This window comes from Crinia signifera, chromosome 9 (genome assembly GCF_055691185.1).
Source record: "Crinia signifera chromosome 9, ASM5569118v1, whole genome shotgun sequence".
NCBI classification, from domain to species: Eukaryota; Metazoa; Chordata; class Amphibia; order Anura; family Myobatrachidae; genus Crinia; species Crinia signifera.
The window spans coordinates 2,847,215-2,863,635 of record NC_139225.1 but is presented as its reverse complement, the minus strand read 5'-3'; the positions used below and the strand labels follow the sequence as shown (position 1 = coordinate 2,863,635).

Genomic DNA, 16,421 nt, shown 5'->3' with positions numbered 1-16,421 from the left:
CTTTCACTTTGAGTGGCCTCTATTGGTACGAGTAGTTAGCCATATAATCTATATATACAGTATGTCTAATGTCCGTGAGTCTCCATAACACTGCCATCTGCTGGCAGAGAGTGAAAGTACATGTCTCTCTCACACATGCTCAAACACAGAAGGTACCTTCACCACTGTACAGGCACGCCTGTGATTAGTGACGTCCGTGCTGTGATGTAGCTTGTGCATTCACATTACAGTGTGGTCACCACACATGCAATACACTGAGAATCACTTGAATATTAACATTAGCAGCACATCCTCCGGTCTGCTATAACATCTGCAGTTATAATATATATTACACTGTGTATTTAACAGAATGAGGGGTATAAAGAAGAAAATAATGTAGCAGCACACACACATACACACACACACACACACACACACACACACACCACTTGGGTCCCCAGCCTAATTTTACCAAATTAATTTTCTCAAAAGGCAAACAGAAGCACAGCAATGCAGGTTATAGAAACCCGTAAGACAGCAAATGAACACTCCGTACACACTCACCCTTCATGATGGTTTATATTGTATTGTCTGAATGGTACACGGGGCTCAGGGCGAGATTGGGAAGTGTTGAGGACGGGGAAAGAAGCTCGGTCCGATGTCCCAGTGGGTTCCGATGAATGCTGAGAGCACATCTGAGAACAAACCCCAATACAAAAATAATTAGAGAACAGTATAACGTTCTATAGCCAGAGGATTGCGCAGATTTATCACTGAACGGAGAAATCCTTCCAAATGGCAAAGCGGCATTTATAGTGTTAACGTGATCCACGCAGATTTTACATTAACTCCAACCTTTGGTTACTTTAGATTGTTGTGGTGCTGGGGGTATACAGATATCAGAATTAGCCCAAGTACACCATCGCTAACACGGTTTTACCATTCTGGTCACTTCTGATTACAGCGATAAGAACCATTATTTATGTGCACTGGAGAACACGGTATTAAAACAGAAACTGAATATCTGTTGTTGTAAAATAAAGAGATGTTCTCCATCCAAGTTGCCTCTTTAATACAGGTCTGATTTTGTGCGTCATTAGGTCGACGCGGCTTAGTACGATAATGGATCGGTCGACATGTTTTTATGTTTTGCAGACAAGTGCCAACAGGCGATATTTCATGTCCTGCCATCCACTACGGCGAGGTGGGAGAATAAAAGTAGTGTGCCAAGTACAAGTGCCCGAAGCATGGCGAGCGCAGTGAGCAAGGGGACGCGGTACACTGACAGTGTCCATCTCTACGATTATGACATTCGGGACAAAAAAGTGAAAAACTCAACCTTTTGACTGTTAACCTTCGCATTGGTGCCTACACACAGATACGTAACTAACGTCGCAGCCGACTTCTCACAATCATTAACAGAGAAGAACAAGGACTATTCCCAGGATAACAAAAACTGTTACCACCTGATGATGTTGCTACACCGCTGAAAATCCCAGTATGCACCTGATAGCAACATAGAAGTCAATAGCTCATAGCACACATTTGTGATGCTCCAGCATGCCTGTGTTGAACTACACATCCCAGCATGCCTTGCCATAGCTTTAGCATTCCTGAATAGAAAAAATGGCAAGGCATGATGGGACTTGTAGTTTCACAACAGCTGGAGGACCATAGTTTGGTCATGCCTGTGTAATTCTTGGTGGCTAAAGGAGAACAACATGATAAGTGGTGTAAGGAAACACACAGTATCTTCCTATCAACCCAGTGGTCATGTGAAGCTACTTCATAGGTCGAGTTATCTTTCAAGAACATTAATTGCGTCAAATTCATGTGTACACAGTAAGACCGGCACACTTACAAATGCTGGCAGCATATCGTGGTAAGTAGGCGGGTGATATGCGTTCCCCGCGAACTGTGAAGCCCCTTTTCTGTTGGGCTGAGCTGGGCGTAGCGAAAGCTCTTTCGAATCGGTAGCTTGCGCTGTGGAGGGGGCCCCATCTCCAGGGATGGCGGATTTTATGCCCGGCTCAGTAGGAGAAACGGTCGGAGATATGCCACCTGAGATGCTTCTCCCACCGCCCTCCCTCCAACTGGTGACATCTGAAAACAAGAAGAAGATAAGAGGAGGGTAAGAATTCGCCACCTTCTCAAATAAGCCAAACTAAATGTACTGACTGCAGGTTTACAACCAACCATATTAGCATCAGACAGGATTTACTGCTCTTTCGCTTCCCGCTGCATTTAGTCAATAGGAATAACTAGCATCCAGTATCCAACCAATCCCCCACAGGCTAGATATCATTTGAGCTGCCGTGTGTGTAGGGGCAGCGATGAGCACTCCCGAATTATCACTGATGGCCGCCGCTCCTATGCTCCTACTACCAACAGATGAGCAACAGGGTGGGCGGCTTTCCATAGGGTTGGGATCATTTGGTCTATTGCATTATGGTAGAAAGTCATTAGGTCGAATCCATTAGGTCGACATGCTAAAAGGTCGACATGATTCTAGGTCGACATGGGAAAAGGTCGACATGATTCTAGGTCGAAAGGTCATTAGTTCGACAGGTCATTAGTTTGACAAGGTCATTAGTTCGACATCGTCTATGTCGACATTCACAAGGTCGACATGGGGTTTTTCACTGTTTTTTTACCTGAATGTCAACACAGTCGACATGGACACAGTTTAAAGTGCACTGCATCCCCTCGCATCGCTCGCTGCGCTCGCTATGCGTCGGGCACGGTGCCTCGCTACGCTCGGCACACTATTTTATTCTCCCACCACGCCCTAGTGGATGGTAGGGCATGAAATACCGCCTGTCGGCACATGTTGGCTCAAAAAACAGTGAAAAGCTCCATGTCGACCTTCTGAATGTCGACATAGACAATGTCGAACTAATGACCTTGTCGAACTAATGACCTGTCGAACTAATGACCTTTCGAACTAGAATCATGTCGACCTTTTCCCATGTCGACCTAGAGTCATGTCGACCTTTTAGCATGTCGACCTAATGGATTCGACCTAATGACTTTCTACCATAATGCAGTAGACCAAATGACCGCATCCCCTTTCCATAGCGTCCTGTTATTGGAGGTTGTCCACGCCCGGGAATATTGATCAGAAGGGCCAATATCGGTCAGTGTGCATGCACTGTGCGATTTTCAGACCAGTCATTTTCCCCATCATCGCTGTCCATACACACTAGGCAAACAAGCTCAGTGTATATGGACCTTAAGACATAAACCAGTAGCACATTACCATCAACATGACAATGACTGGAGACTTGGGAGGAATGCACACTATTAGAAAACATTCTAACCTCTAAGAGCAGGGCCCTCTTCTCACATCTCACTTACAGCTCTGTCCTGCTATTACATCTAAGCTGTATTTGTATATTGTATTGTGGTGCTCTATGTTACTTGTACTCGATTTTGTTATTTTATTTACTGCAATGTTAAGTCCTGTCTCCCTGTACTGTTCTATTGTATGCCCTCTGTACTGCGCTGCGAAACACGTGTAGAGCCTTATAAATAAAATGTAATTATAATCGCAGAGAAACCCACATTTCCCAAAAAGATAAGAAAATATGCTGCATTTACTGATCAGCATGGCAAAACGTACAGAAAAAAAAATAAAAACTTTTTGCCAGTGATTTGCTATGTGCTACTATTTTAATTGTTTACAGAAATACAATTTTTTACAAACTGGAAATAACACACAGGTCTTTGTCTAGGAATGAACACATTAAAAACCCTGCTTTGTGACCTCTAATAACTATTCCTGCTGCCAGAAGGGTTCTGTAAGCTAATACAAGAACACAAAACAGAAACCAGCAATTGAAGGGGACAGTCCTTGTGCGATATCATTTCTGCCATATGTATGTATTTGGTGCGTTCCCATGTGCTAAAGTTGTGTACCTAACTTAAGACCAGTTTTAAGAATCTATTAATACACCCGATTGCATTTTATCTTGGTACAAATGTTTGGAGGAATTCAATGTAGGCTGAACATTAGAAGACCTGTCGTATATATGTGCAACAGCATTTACGGCAGCAGACGCCAACTCAAACGTGTATGCTCTCATAGGCTACCATGTACAAATCAGGGTGTGAACTGGCCCGGGTGAAGGGTTCAAGTCTGGCTGCGGATGTCTGCATTTAAACACCACAGCAACCGCAATTCACACCCTTTGCCCACAATTGAAGTGCTCCATGGTTTAGTTTTTTTTTTTACAGAAACCATTTTAAAGTATTTCCACATACACAAGTATCAAGAACTAAGGACGCAAAGCGAAACGTATGTAAGGGGAGGACTGACAATAAAACGTTCAGAGCGGTTACCGGGAAGCAGGGCGAGGGGCTTACTCTGGGGGCGGAGGCTTGGTCCTGGCCCATACGACGGATCTAAGACGCTCTTTTCTTTGCCAGCCTTGTCTTGCTCGCCAGCTGCTTTCAGTGTTGGAAATTCCTCGGGAGAGAAGGACAACAGTCGGTTTGAGCCCCTTGAACCTGCAGAGATGAGAACAAAGACCCAGATGTTATGAGGAGCCAGTCTGGGTATAAGGCACATTCCACATATGCGGGACGGAATAATAAGAGGATATCCGGTAACCACCGCTGCCAACCAAGGAGTGGAGAGGGCACTGAGGTACAGGCACATGAAACTAATGCCCAGTACACACACTGTTTGGTCTTTTTCTCTATTCGATTTTTGTTTATATAAGCAAATTCAAAAGGGACATTGAACGGTTTTCTGCTGCATTCGATGCCGTTGCGTGGCATCTAATAGGAAAAATAGACTGTGCAAGCAAGACTATATAGTCCAGATCAAATGCGTACTGCTCTCTGTTCGATTCTAATCAACCATCTGAACACCCCTTAACTTGTATATAGCCAAGACCGACTCCTCTGCATCCCATGGGCACCTCTGCATCCCATGGGCACCTCTGCCAGCTGGAATAAAGCCCACTTCATGGATACATTAAGCCAAAACAGATCTTCGACTGGTGGAAAAATGCTGATGGGACGTAGAGTTCTGCTACAAACACCTTGATGTGTGCTAACTACACTCAGTTGTTGGTAGTGTCCCCCAGATAGGACAGAGACTACTAATACGTTGCTGGATTATGCCAGCACTAGAATTTAGGAGGATATGATGTAAGGAAATGGGCCACAATGACGGCAGAATGAGAGGCGATAAAACCCATCGGAACTCTGTGTGTTAATGTAACATGAGACATCTAGCAGGAAAGCCATCGCTTTACAGGAACCCCACAGATACAAAGATACAAGTCAGAGTTATCCTGCAGAAATACCCCAGTTTGTGCAGACAGAACCTTGTACGGACCTTTTCCTACATTATAGGGATAATGATGGTGTGTTAGCTGTATCTCCGGTTACTGTGCATGTTACAGTATGTGTTGCAGTAGCTACTTCCCTGCATTGGAACATGATTACGGCAACACAGAACTTGCGCGGTTAAAATTGCAATCATAATGACAGTGGCACTATGGACCAACGCAGCTAAACCTAGACAGCTGCTGTTCCGGCACTTATACAACACTCGCACAGGATCATGGAATATGCAGCCAATGCACTGGGTGCCACCAGGAACATTTGACTGGCGCAAACGCTGGGTAAGGCAAAGTGAACATCCTCACTAGCTTTGCTTCAATTCAATAATGATGAATCAGTGAAGCAGGACATGTTTTCAAGATCTCTATTGGCTACATCTCCCTCTGGGTTAATTGCCTAGGTCTCCGGACAATGGTGATTATAATAGGTACAGTAAAAGCAAGATGTCGCTGAAGACACAACACTGACAGCAATGCTTACCACCTTCTTGTCCTGCTGGCTTTCCGTTCAGCTGAGCCCATGACTTTGGACCACCTGGCACTAAATTTATAATCTGCAAAAAAAAAAATGATATCTTAACATAATGAAAATATATTCTGCACCACTGTACACGCCATTGCTATAATCAGATAAAGCAGTTCCTGGTACAGTGGAGCTTACAATCTAGTTGCACAGCCACAAGCACGTTTCATGCTACATGAGAACCCAAACTCTATTCAAGTTCCCCACCGACATGTCACATCCCCCATCTCTCACACACACACTCACCTCCGGACTGTTCACTGTATTCGGTTACACACACACTTACCTCCGGACTGTTCACCGTTTTAGGTTACACACACACACTCACCTCCGGACTGTTCACTGTATTCGGTTACACACACACACACACACACCTCCGGACTGTTCACTGTATTCGGTTACACACACACTCACCTCCGGACTGTTCACTGTATTCGGTTACACACACTCTCACCTCCGGACTGTTCACTGTATTCGGTTACACACACACACACTCACCTCCGGACTGTTCACTGTATTCGGTCGGTCACACACACTCACCTCCGGACTGTTCACTGTATTCGGTTACACACACACACTCACCTCCGGACTGTTCACTGTATTCGGTTACACACACACACTCACCTCCGGACTGTTCACTGTATTCAGTTACACACACACGCTCACCTCCGGACTGTTCACTGTATTCAGTTACACACACACTCACCTCCGGACTGTTCACTGTATTCGGTTGCACACACACACTCACCTCCGGACTGTTCACTGTATTCGGTTACACACACACTCACCTCCGGACTGTTCACTGTATTCGGTTACACACACACACACACTCACCTCCGGACTGTTCACTGTATTCAGTTACACACACACACACTCACCTCCGGACTGTTCACTGTATTCGGTTACACACACACACACACACTCACCTCCGGACTGTTCACTGTATTCGGTTACACACACACTCACCTCCGGACTGTTCACTGTATTCGGTTACACACACACACTCACCTCCGGACTGTTCACTGTATTCGGTTACACACACACACACACACCTCCGGACTGTTCACTGTATTCGGTTACACACACACACTCACCTCCGGACTGTTCACTGTATTCGGTTACACACACACTTACCTCCGGACTGTTCACTGTTTTAGGTTACACACACACACTCACCTCCGGACTGTTCACTGTATTCGGTTACACACACACACACCTCCGGACTGTTCACTGTATTCGGTTACACACACACTCACCTCCGGACTGTTCACTGTATTCGGTTACACACACTCTCACCTCCGGACTGTTCACTGTATTCGGTTACACACACACACACTCACCTCCGGACTGTTCACTGTATTCGGTCGGTCACACACACACACACACACACACACACTCACCTCCGGACTGTTCACTGTATTCGGTTACACACACACACTCACCTCCGGACTGTTCACTGTATTCAGTTACACACACACACTCACCTCCGGACTGTTCACTGTATTCGGTTGCACACACACACTCACCTCCGGACTGTTCACTGTATTCGGTTACACACACACACTCACCTCCGGACTGTTCACTGTATTCGGTTACACACACACGCTCACCTCCGGACTGTTCACTGTATTCAGTTACACACACACACTCACCTCCGGACTGTTCACTGTATTCGGTTGCACACACACACTCACCTCCGGACTGTTCACTGTATTCGGTTACACACACACTCACCTCCGGACTGTTCACTGTATTCGGTTACACATACACTCACCTCCGGACTGTTCACTGTATTCAGTTACACACACACACACTCACCTCCGGACTGTTCACTGTATTCGGTTACACACACACACACACTCACCTCCGGACTGTTCACTGTATTCGGTTACACACACACTCACCTCTGGACTGTTCACTGTATTCGGTTACACACACACACTCACCTCCGGACTGTTCACTGTATTCGGTTACACACACACACACACACACACCTCCGGACTGTGTTCACTGTATTCGGTTACACACACACACTCACCTCCGGACTGTTCACTGTATTCGGTTACACACACTCTCACCTCCGGACTGTTCACTGTATTCGGTTACACACACACACACACTCACCTCCGGACTGTTCACTGTATTCGGTCACACACACACACTTACCTCCGGACTGTTCACTGTATTCGGTTACTCACACACTCACCTCCGGACTGTTCACTGTATTCGGTTACACACACACACTCACCTCCGGACTGTTCACTGTATTCAGTTACACACACACACTCACCTCCGGACTGTTCACTGTATTCGGTTACACACACACACACTCACCTCCGGACTGTTCACTGTATTCAGTTACACACACACACTCACCTCCGGACTGTTCACTGTATTCGGTTACACACACACACTCACCTCCGGACTGTTCACTGTATTCGGTTACACACACACACTCACCTCCGGACTGTTCACTGTATTCGGTTACACACACACTCACCTCCGGACTGTTCACGGTATTCAGTTACACACACACACACACTCACCTCCGGACTGTTCACTGTATTCGGTTACACACACACACACTCACCTCCGGACTGTTCACTGTATTCGGTTACACACACACTCACCTCCGGACTGTTCACTGTATTCGGTTACACACACACTCACCTCCGGACTGTTCACTGTATTCGGTTACACACACACACACACTCACCTCCGGACTGTTCACTGTATTCGGTTACACACACACACACTCACCTCCGGACTGTTCACTGTATTCGGTTACACACACACCCACCTCCGGACTGTTCACTGTATTCGGTTACACACACACACTCACCTCCGGACTGTTCACTGTATTCGGTTACACACACTCTCACCTCCGGACTGTTCACTGTATTCGGTTACACACTCACACACTCACCTCCGGACTGTTCACTGTATTCGGTTACACACACACACACACACACACACTCACCTCCGGACTGTTCACTGTATTCGGTTACACACACACACACTCACCTCCGGACTGTTCACTGTATTCGGTTACACACACACACTCACCTCCGGACTGTTCACTGTATTCGGTTACACACACACGCTCACCTCCGGACTGTTCACTGTATTCAGTTACACACACACACACACACTCACCTCCGGACTGTTCACTGTATTCGGTTACACACACACACACACTCACCTCCGGACTGTTCACTGTATTCGGTTACACACACACTCACCTCTGGACTGTTCACTGTATTCGGTTACACACACACACTCACCTCCGGACTGTTCACTGTATTCGGTTACACACACTCTCACCTCCGGACTGTTCACTGTATTCGGTTACACACACACACACTCACCTCCGGACTGTTCACTGTATTCGGTCACACACACACACTTACCTCCGGACTGTTCACTGTATTCGGTTACTCACACACTCACCTCCGGACTGTTCACTGTATTCGGTTACACACACACACTCACCTCCGGACTGTTCACTGTATTCAGTTACACACACACACTCACCTCCGGACTGTTCACTGTATTCGGTTACACACACACACACACTCACCTCCGGACTGTTCACTGTATTCAGTTACACACACACACTCACCTCCGGACTGTTCACTGTATTCGGTTACACACACACACTCACCTCCGGACTGTTCACTGTATTCGGTTACACACACACACTCACCTCCGGACTGTTCACTGTATTCGGTTACACACACACTCACCTCCGGACTGTTCACGGTATTCAGTTACACACACACACACACACACACACACACTCACCTCCGGACTGTTCACTGTATTCGGTTACACACACACACACTCACCTCCGGACTGTTCACTGTATTCGGTTACACACACACTCACCTCCGGACTGTTCACTGTATTCGGTTACACACACACACACACACTCACCTCCGGACTGTTCACTGTATTCGGTTACACACACACACACTCACCTCCGGACTGTTCACTGTATTCGGTTACACACACACCCACCTCCGGACTGTTCACTGTATTCGGTTACACACACACACTCACCTCCGGACTGTTCACTGTATTCGGTTACACACACACACTCACCTCCGGACTGTTCACTGTATTCGGTTACACACACACACACACTCACCTCCGGACTGTTCACTGTATTCGGTTACACACACACTCACCTCCGGACTGTTCACGGTATTCAGTTACACACACACACACTCACCTCCGGACTGTTCACTGTATTCGGTTACACACACACACTCACCTCCGGACTGTTCACTGTATTCGGTTACACACACACTCACCTCCGGACTGTTCACTGTATTCGGTTACACACACACACTCACACTCACCTCCGGACTGTTCACTGTATTCGGTTACACACACACACTCACACTCACCTCCGGACTGTTCACTGTATTCGGTTACACACACACACACTCACCTCCGGACTGTTCACTGTATTCGGTTACACACACACCCACCTCCGGACTGTTCACTGTATTCGGTTACACACACTCACCTCCGGACTGTTCACTGTATTCGGTTACACACACACACACTCACCTCCGGACTGTTCACTGTATTCGATTACACACACACACCTCCGGACTGTTCACTGTATTCGGTCACACACACACACTCACCTCCGGACTGTTCACTGTATTCGGTTACACACACACACCCACCTCCGGACTGTTCACTGTATTCGGTTACACACACACACACTCACCTCCGGACTGTTCACTGTATTCGGTTACACACACACACTCACCTCCGGACTGTTCACTGTATTCGGTTACACACACACACACTCACCTCCGGACTGTTCACTGTATTCGATTACACACACACACCTCCGGACTGTTCACTGTATTCGGTTACACACACACACCCACCTCCGGACTGTTCACTGTATTCGGTTACACACACACACACTCACCTCCGGACTGTTCACTGTATTCGGTTACACACACACTCACCTCCGGACTGTTCACTGTATTCGGTCACACACACACTCACCTCCGGACTGTTCACTGTATTCGATTACACACACACACCTCCGGACTGTTCACTGTATTCGGTCACACACACACACACACACACACACACACACTCACCTCCGGACTGTTCACTGTATTCGGTTACACACACACACCCACCTCCGGACTGTTCACTGTATTCGGTTACACACACACACACTCACCTCCGGACTGTTCACTGTATTCGGTTACACACACACTCACCTCCGGACTGTTCACTGTATTCGGTCACACACACACTCACCTCCGGACTGTTCACTGTATTCGGTTACACACACACACACACACCCACCTCCGGACTGTTCACTGTATTCGGTTACACACACACTCACCTCCGGACTGTTCACTGTATTCGGTTACACACACACACACACACACACACACACACACTCACCTCCGGACTGTTCACTGTATTCGGTTACACACACACTCACTCACTCACCTCCGGACTGTTCACTGTATTCGGTCACACACACACACACACACACACACACACTCACCTCCGGACTGTTCACTGTATTCGGTTACACACACACTCACCTCCGGACTGTTCACTGTATTCGGTTTCTGTAAATTGGAGACAGACTTCTGCAAACCCTGCGGCGGCAGCGACTCCGGCTGCGGAGGAACTGTTACACTGGAACTAGAGGAAGATAAAAAGTAACAATTGTGAGAAACACCAAGAAAGAAAACAATGGGCCGACATAAATAGCAGTAACGGCTCTGAAGGCTCAGCAATAACATACGGACAAGTCTGATATCCCGATGCCCTTTATCCTTCACCTCGCCGCCACACAAACAGGGGGCTGAAAGACTCCGTTATCAGCACAAATCCTTCTGGACACTGATAGAACAGTGCAGCGGTTTCCCAGCCGGATGCATCCATTGTGTAGAGCCGGGATGAGGAACCTTTGGACCCCTAGCTGGGTATGGGTCATTGTATCGACCCAATTTAGGTCTACATACATTGACAGGCCTTATGTCTACACCTGTAATAAGTCGACATGGCTAAGGTCGACAAAGTTGAAAGGTCGTCACAAGCATTAGGTTGACAGTCAAAAGGTTGACATGAGTTTTTCACGGTTTTGTTGACACCGTTGACATGGACACCAGCTAAGTGTACCGCGTCCCCTCGCATCGCTCGCTGCGCTCGGCACGCTATTTTATTCTCCCACAACGCCATAGAGGATGATAGAGCATGAAATATCGCCCGTCGGCACATGTCGGCTAAACAAATATATATATGAAAAACTCAACGTTTTGACTGACGACCTTCCCATTGTCAACCTAATGCTTGTGTCAACCTTAGCCATGCGGACCTATTTTAGTTATCGACCTAAGGCCTGTCGACCTTCAGTGGTCGAACCAATGCATGTCAACATAATGACCGTATCCCCTCCACCTATTGTTGAACTATACATCCCAGCATGCCCGGCAACAGTTTTAGCATGGCCAAATAGCAAATTTGTAGCAGGGCATGCTGGGATGTGTAGTTCAACAATAGTAAGGGGGGGGGGGGGGGGGCAAAGGTTCCCCATCCCTGGCTTAGAGAGATCGTGCTTAGGGTGGCCAATCCCGGGATTTTGTCTAATGCCGGGCAGCGTCTGAGCTGGTGCTGTGGCTTTGCGCAGCGTGACGATGTCAGAGGTCACGCTGCGCAGGCCACACAATAGCCGCCTTGTCTGGCTTCTGTGACCTCCCGTCTCCTCCATGAGACCGCCCAACCACCGAGGCTGCCTGCATGATTTGCCTGTTCCCGGACCCCCGTACCATCGCCCGACATCCACCTGCCCAGGCTGCATCATCCCAGCCGCACCTGTCCAGGGTTTTTACATTAGGGAAGCCAATCCCGGGATCCCGGGAATTCCACATGGTCAAAATGAAACAGACTTATACTTCACCATCCCAGTGGTTTAGCAGCTTTGTGCTACTTGACGTGTATACGGCGCTTGTACGCCTAATGGAAGCAGCAACGGTGGACGCCCACAAAACAATAGTATCGGCCCCTTAGAGCCTAAATAATCTGCCACAAACGCACAACAACTGATCAGCAAGCAACATATCAAACTTCTAATGAGATTAAGTGGAGGTGTTTCCAATAGCAACCAATGAGATTCTTAGACTGGTTTACCTGCGTTAATACTAATGGGCGCCCAAACGGAGTAACAATAGAAGCGCTTTGTCGGGTGCTTATTCATATAGACGCCCAGCAGCCATTAAATGCAAACCTCAAAGGTTTTCATATTGAGGCATCAATCGGAGGGGATATGAAGAACCGATGTCCCCTTCAGAGAGGACACGGCAGCATCACCCAGGGCCAATCACTGAATGAAGCTCAGTAGGCACCGGATTCACTTCAGTGACAGACTATGGAGGAGTAAACTATGAAACCGCTAGAAAAAGCCCAAAACATCCTGCATATCCACGGCTTCAAATATCACTTAGTTATCAATCAATCACTAAAACAAAGACACAAAATGGGCTATGTACCCAGACAGGAAACCGATATAATCCTACGTTGTCATTTACTGCCCGACATCTAGTCATGAACCTGCTTCGCCACCAGGTGGCAGACATGCATTCTCAGCTCACCTCTTTTGGTCTGGCTGCTCTTGTTTGTTTGCCCATCCCGTTCCGTCTTTGGGCACTATAATTATATTGGGGTCGTTTCCTTTATTTTCAGATTTCAAGCTTGGCAGGTTCGCAGGGGGTGGCATACGCCGGGCAGCGGCAACTTTCCCAAGACTCTGTAAGCCATGTCTAGGTATAACTGTGAAAGAGAAGGGTTTAGGTAACGTAACACTCGGAATATCAACTATTGCCATTAGAACACCCATTCTGGGAATATAGTCTCCTGAAGGACTTCTTCACCTTAGCTAGCCCTATTCACGATGAGCACTTCATTACGTTCCTATCCAAGCCCTCACAAAGGACACATCAGGATATATGGCGTTAAATTAAATGAGAATTACACTGTGAAGTTGTTGACGGTCAACCTTTTAACCGTTACGGGTGCCTGATGGCTTACCGACAGTCTGGATTCTGGCGGTTGTTTCTCAGATATCGGAACCCCAACTTACATGGGTTATTTTCCACGACCCCCATAGAGGGAGAATGGAATAGGTGGTGAGCTCGAGCTTGCAAGAGGCTTGAATGCGCTTGTTCCCATTGGGCTGCTGACAATCCGTATTCCAAAGTCTGAGAAAGGACTGTTGGAATCCCGACTATCGGTAAGTTATACCATACCGGAAGAGATACCAATTCGGGGTAGTCATTATTACAGATGTGTCCTCGATATGCCATGCAGCGTAATATGCCAGGCCTGAGTGAGCCACCAGGTCCCGTGCAGCTCTGCAAATGTAGGGTGTTTTTGTTGAAAATATGCTTTATTTGCAATATGCCAAGGACACAGGAGGAGACTGGGCTGATTAATGTGCGTCTGCTACATTGTAGCACTTTGTTCTCAATTCAGAGACTCAGTCGCACACAAATATACACGTGTAATATAACGTTAATCAGCAGAGTCTTCTCATGTGCCCTGATGCGACAACGATGCATTTTCATCAATAGAAACACAAGATAGTAGATTGTCACATGACCTGGCTTTCTGGTGTGACTGCAGCAAGGTTGTATGGAGTACAAAACCAGAAGAATCATAAATCCAAGTGTCTACTGACTATAGAGTATAATCACTTCTATTACAACAAAATCACTGCAGCGATACAGAAAGGGAAACATGGAGAGGTAGAGGAACATTTCTTGAAATGTGAGTGCGACATTCTTAATAAAGTTGTGCTACCACTTTGAAATAAAAAATTCTTAGGGGGACAGCCTTCATTCCAGCCATTGACTTAGCACAGGGTACTGTTACCATGTAATGAGGGCAAAAGGTAGTAAGGAAAATAACAGCAAAATAAAAAAAAAAAAAGCAGCCACACATACCCCTTTCAGATCGCACCTAATTACCAGGTTCCTGCCGGTTTGTTGCCGGTAATAGGTGCAATCTGAAAGGCTTTACCGGGTCCAGCAACCCTGCATTATGAACCGGTAAAAAAGAAAAGTTCTTATCGGTTCATTGCCGGGTTACTGTGCAGTGTGAACGGTTCCCCTGTTCACACCGATACCCCCCTTTTACACCAAAATCCCTGGTCGGACCCTGGTCTTTGAACACAGGAGTTTCCAGGGTTGGACCCAGCTTCATACCCCATTTACACAGCACTGTGACCCAGGTCGGACCCAGGTTTGTGCCGTTTACACTGAACCTGGGTCAGCCCTGCTTTTCCCTATGGATGACATTAAAAATGTCCATTCAAAATAAAAATTAAAAAAGACATGACTAGTTAGCATTGAAGAATGTTGGTTTGTTTATTTTGTAGAATATTTTTCAAGAAGTTGTATTCAGGGTCCTTCCCCTGCAGCAGCAGACCGAATGTCCCATGTGCACTGCCCGTATTCTTCCTGGCTGCTGTCTTACCACTGCAGTGCACTATGGAAATGCATCCAGCACTTCCCAGATGTCCCAACCAGGGTTGGGACCATTTACACCGCCCACGACCCAGGTCCAACCAGTGTTCAACCCTGGTCAGGACCTGGGTAGGAGACCAGTGTTACTGGACCTGGGTTGACCCCTTTTACACCAAAGCTGACCTGAGTTCAACCTGGGTTTTTCCTTGGTGTAAAAGGGGTATGATTGAGGAGGCTGATCTGCTCCAAGCACTGCCACCTTCCCCTCCCCATCCCTGCACGAGGTCAGCAAACCGGCAATATTGCTGGGTCGCTGAAGGGGACAGAGTGAGCAAAATGTAGGGTCGCACCGGGACTGAAACGTTTCAAAGTCCCGGTGCGACCCTGCATTTTGCAAACTGAAAGCCACACCTCACTTGTGACCCAGGTTATTGCCGAGCTTCTGATGTCACGACCCGGGTCAAGGTGCTGTGTGAAAGCACCAAACTTATAACCCAGGTAGAACACCCAGTAATACAACCCGGGTTATAAGGGTTAAATTCGGATCGCCCTTATAATAGACAGATTTAATCTTAGGGGTCTGAGCCAGGTTTGCGATGGGTGCTAACCCTGCCCCTATCAGCACTTTAGGCAGGTCTAGTATACCCAAGAGAAACTTTTAGAGAAGAAACAAAAAAGAAATCAATAAATAAACCAGGAGAACAAAAACAGCATCATCAGTCTCAGAGCAAACACCGCAACATATGTACAGAAATGAGCCCATACATAATACATTACCTGTGGTTCTGACGGCTTCTATTGACTTCCCTTTATACTTGTCAAACAGGTTGAGAGACGAGTACTTGCTTTTCCCATCCTTTCCCTTGGATATCTGCCCCAAACGATCGGACATTGCGATGAAATGTCATCTAGTAGGGAAATTTTTCTCTGCGCCTCTCCCGATCTGCCTGCAGAATGACGAAAGACGCAACCACATTAATAAAGATGGAGGTTATTTTCATCCATCGCCCCCAGATTACCAACAGTGCGTATTCCTCTATACATCCC

At 47.1% G+C, this 16,421-nt stretch overlaps 1 protein-coding gene across 11 annotated transcripts in view; it reads right to left on the bottom strand.

Annotated features, from left to right (window-relative positions):
* PRRC2B (proline rich coiled-coil 2B) overlaps window positions 1-16,421 on the bottom strand; it is a 76,305-nt gene that overhangs the window by 33,741 nt on the left and 26,143 nt on the right. For 9 of the 11 annotated variants that reach the window (XM_083160895.1, XM_083160903.1, XM_083160899.1 and 6 more), the window contains exons 2-8: window positions 16,152-16,321; window positions 13,503-13,680; window positions 11,451-11,553; window positions 5,815-5,887; window positions 4,321-4,488; window positions 1,841-2,082; window positions 544-674 (exon numbers count right to left, since the gene is read on the bottom strand). In XM_083160895.1, coding sequence (XP_083017021.1) covers window positions 544-674; window positions 1,841-2,082; window positions 4,321-4,488; window positions 5,815-5,887; window positions 11,451-11,553; window positions 13,503-13,680; window positions 16,152-16,266 — 1,010 coding nt within the window. In that variant the 5' untranslated portion in view covers window positions 16,267-16,321. The remainder of the gene's footprint in view (window positions 1-543; window positions 675-1,840; window positions 2,083-4,320; window positions 4,489-5,814; window positions 5,888-11,450; window positions 11,554-13,502; window positions 13,681-16,151; window positions 16,322-16,421) is intronic. The other 2 variants (XM_083160898.1, XM_083160905.1) reach the window with 1 other exon arrangement.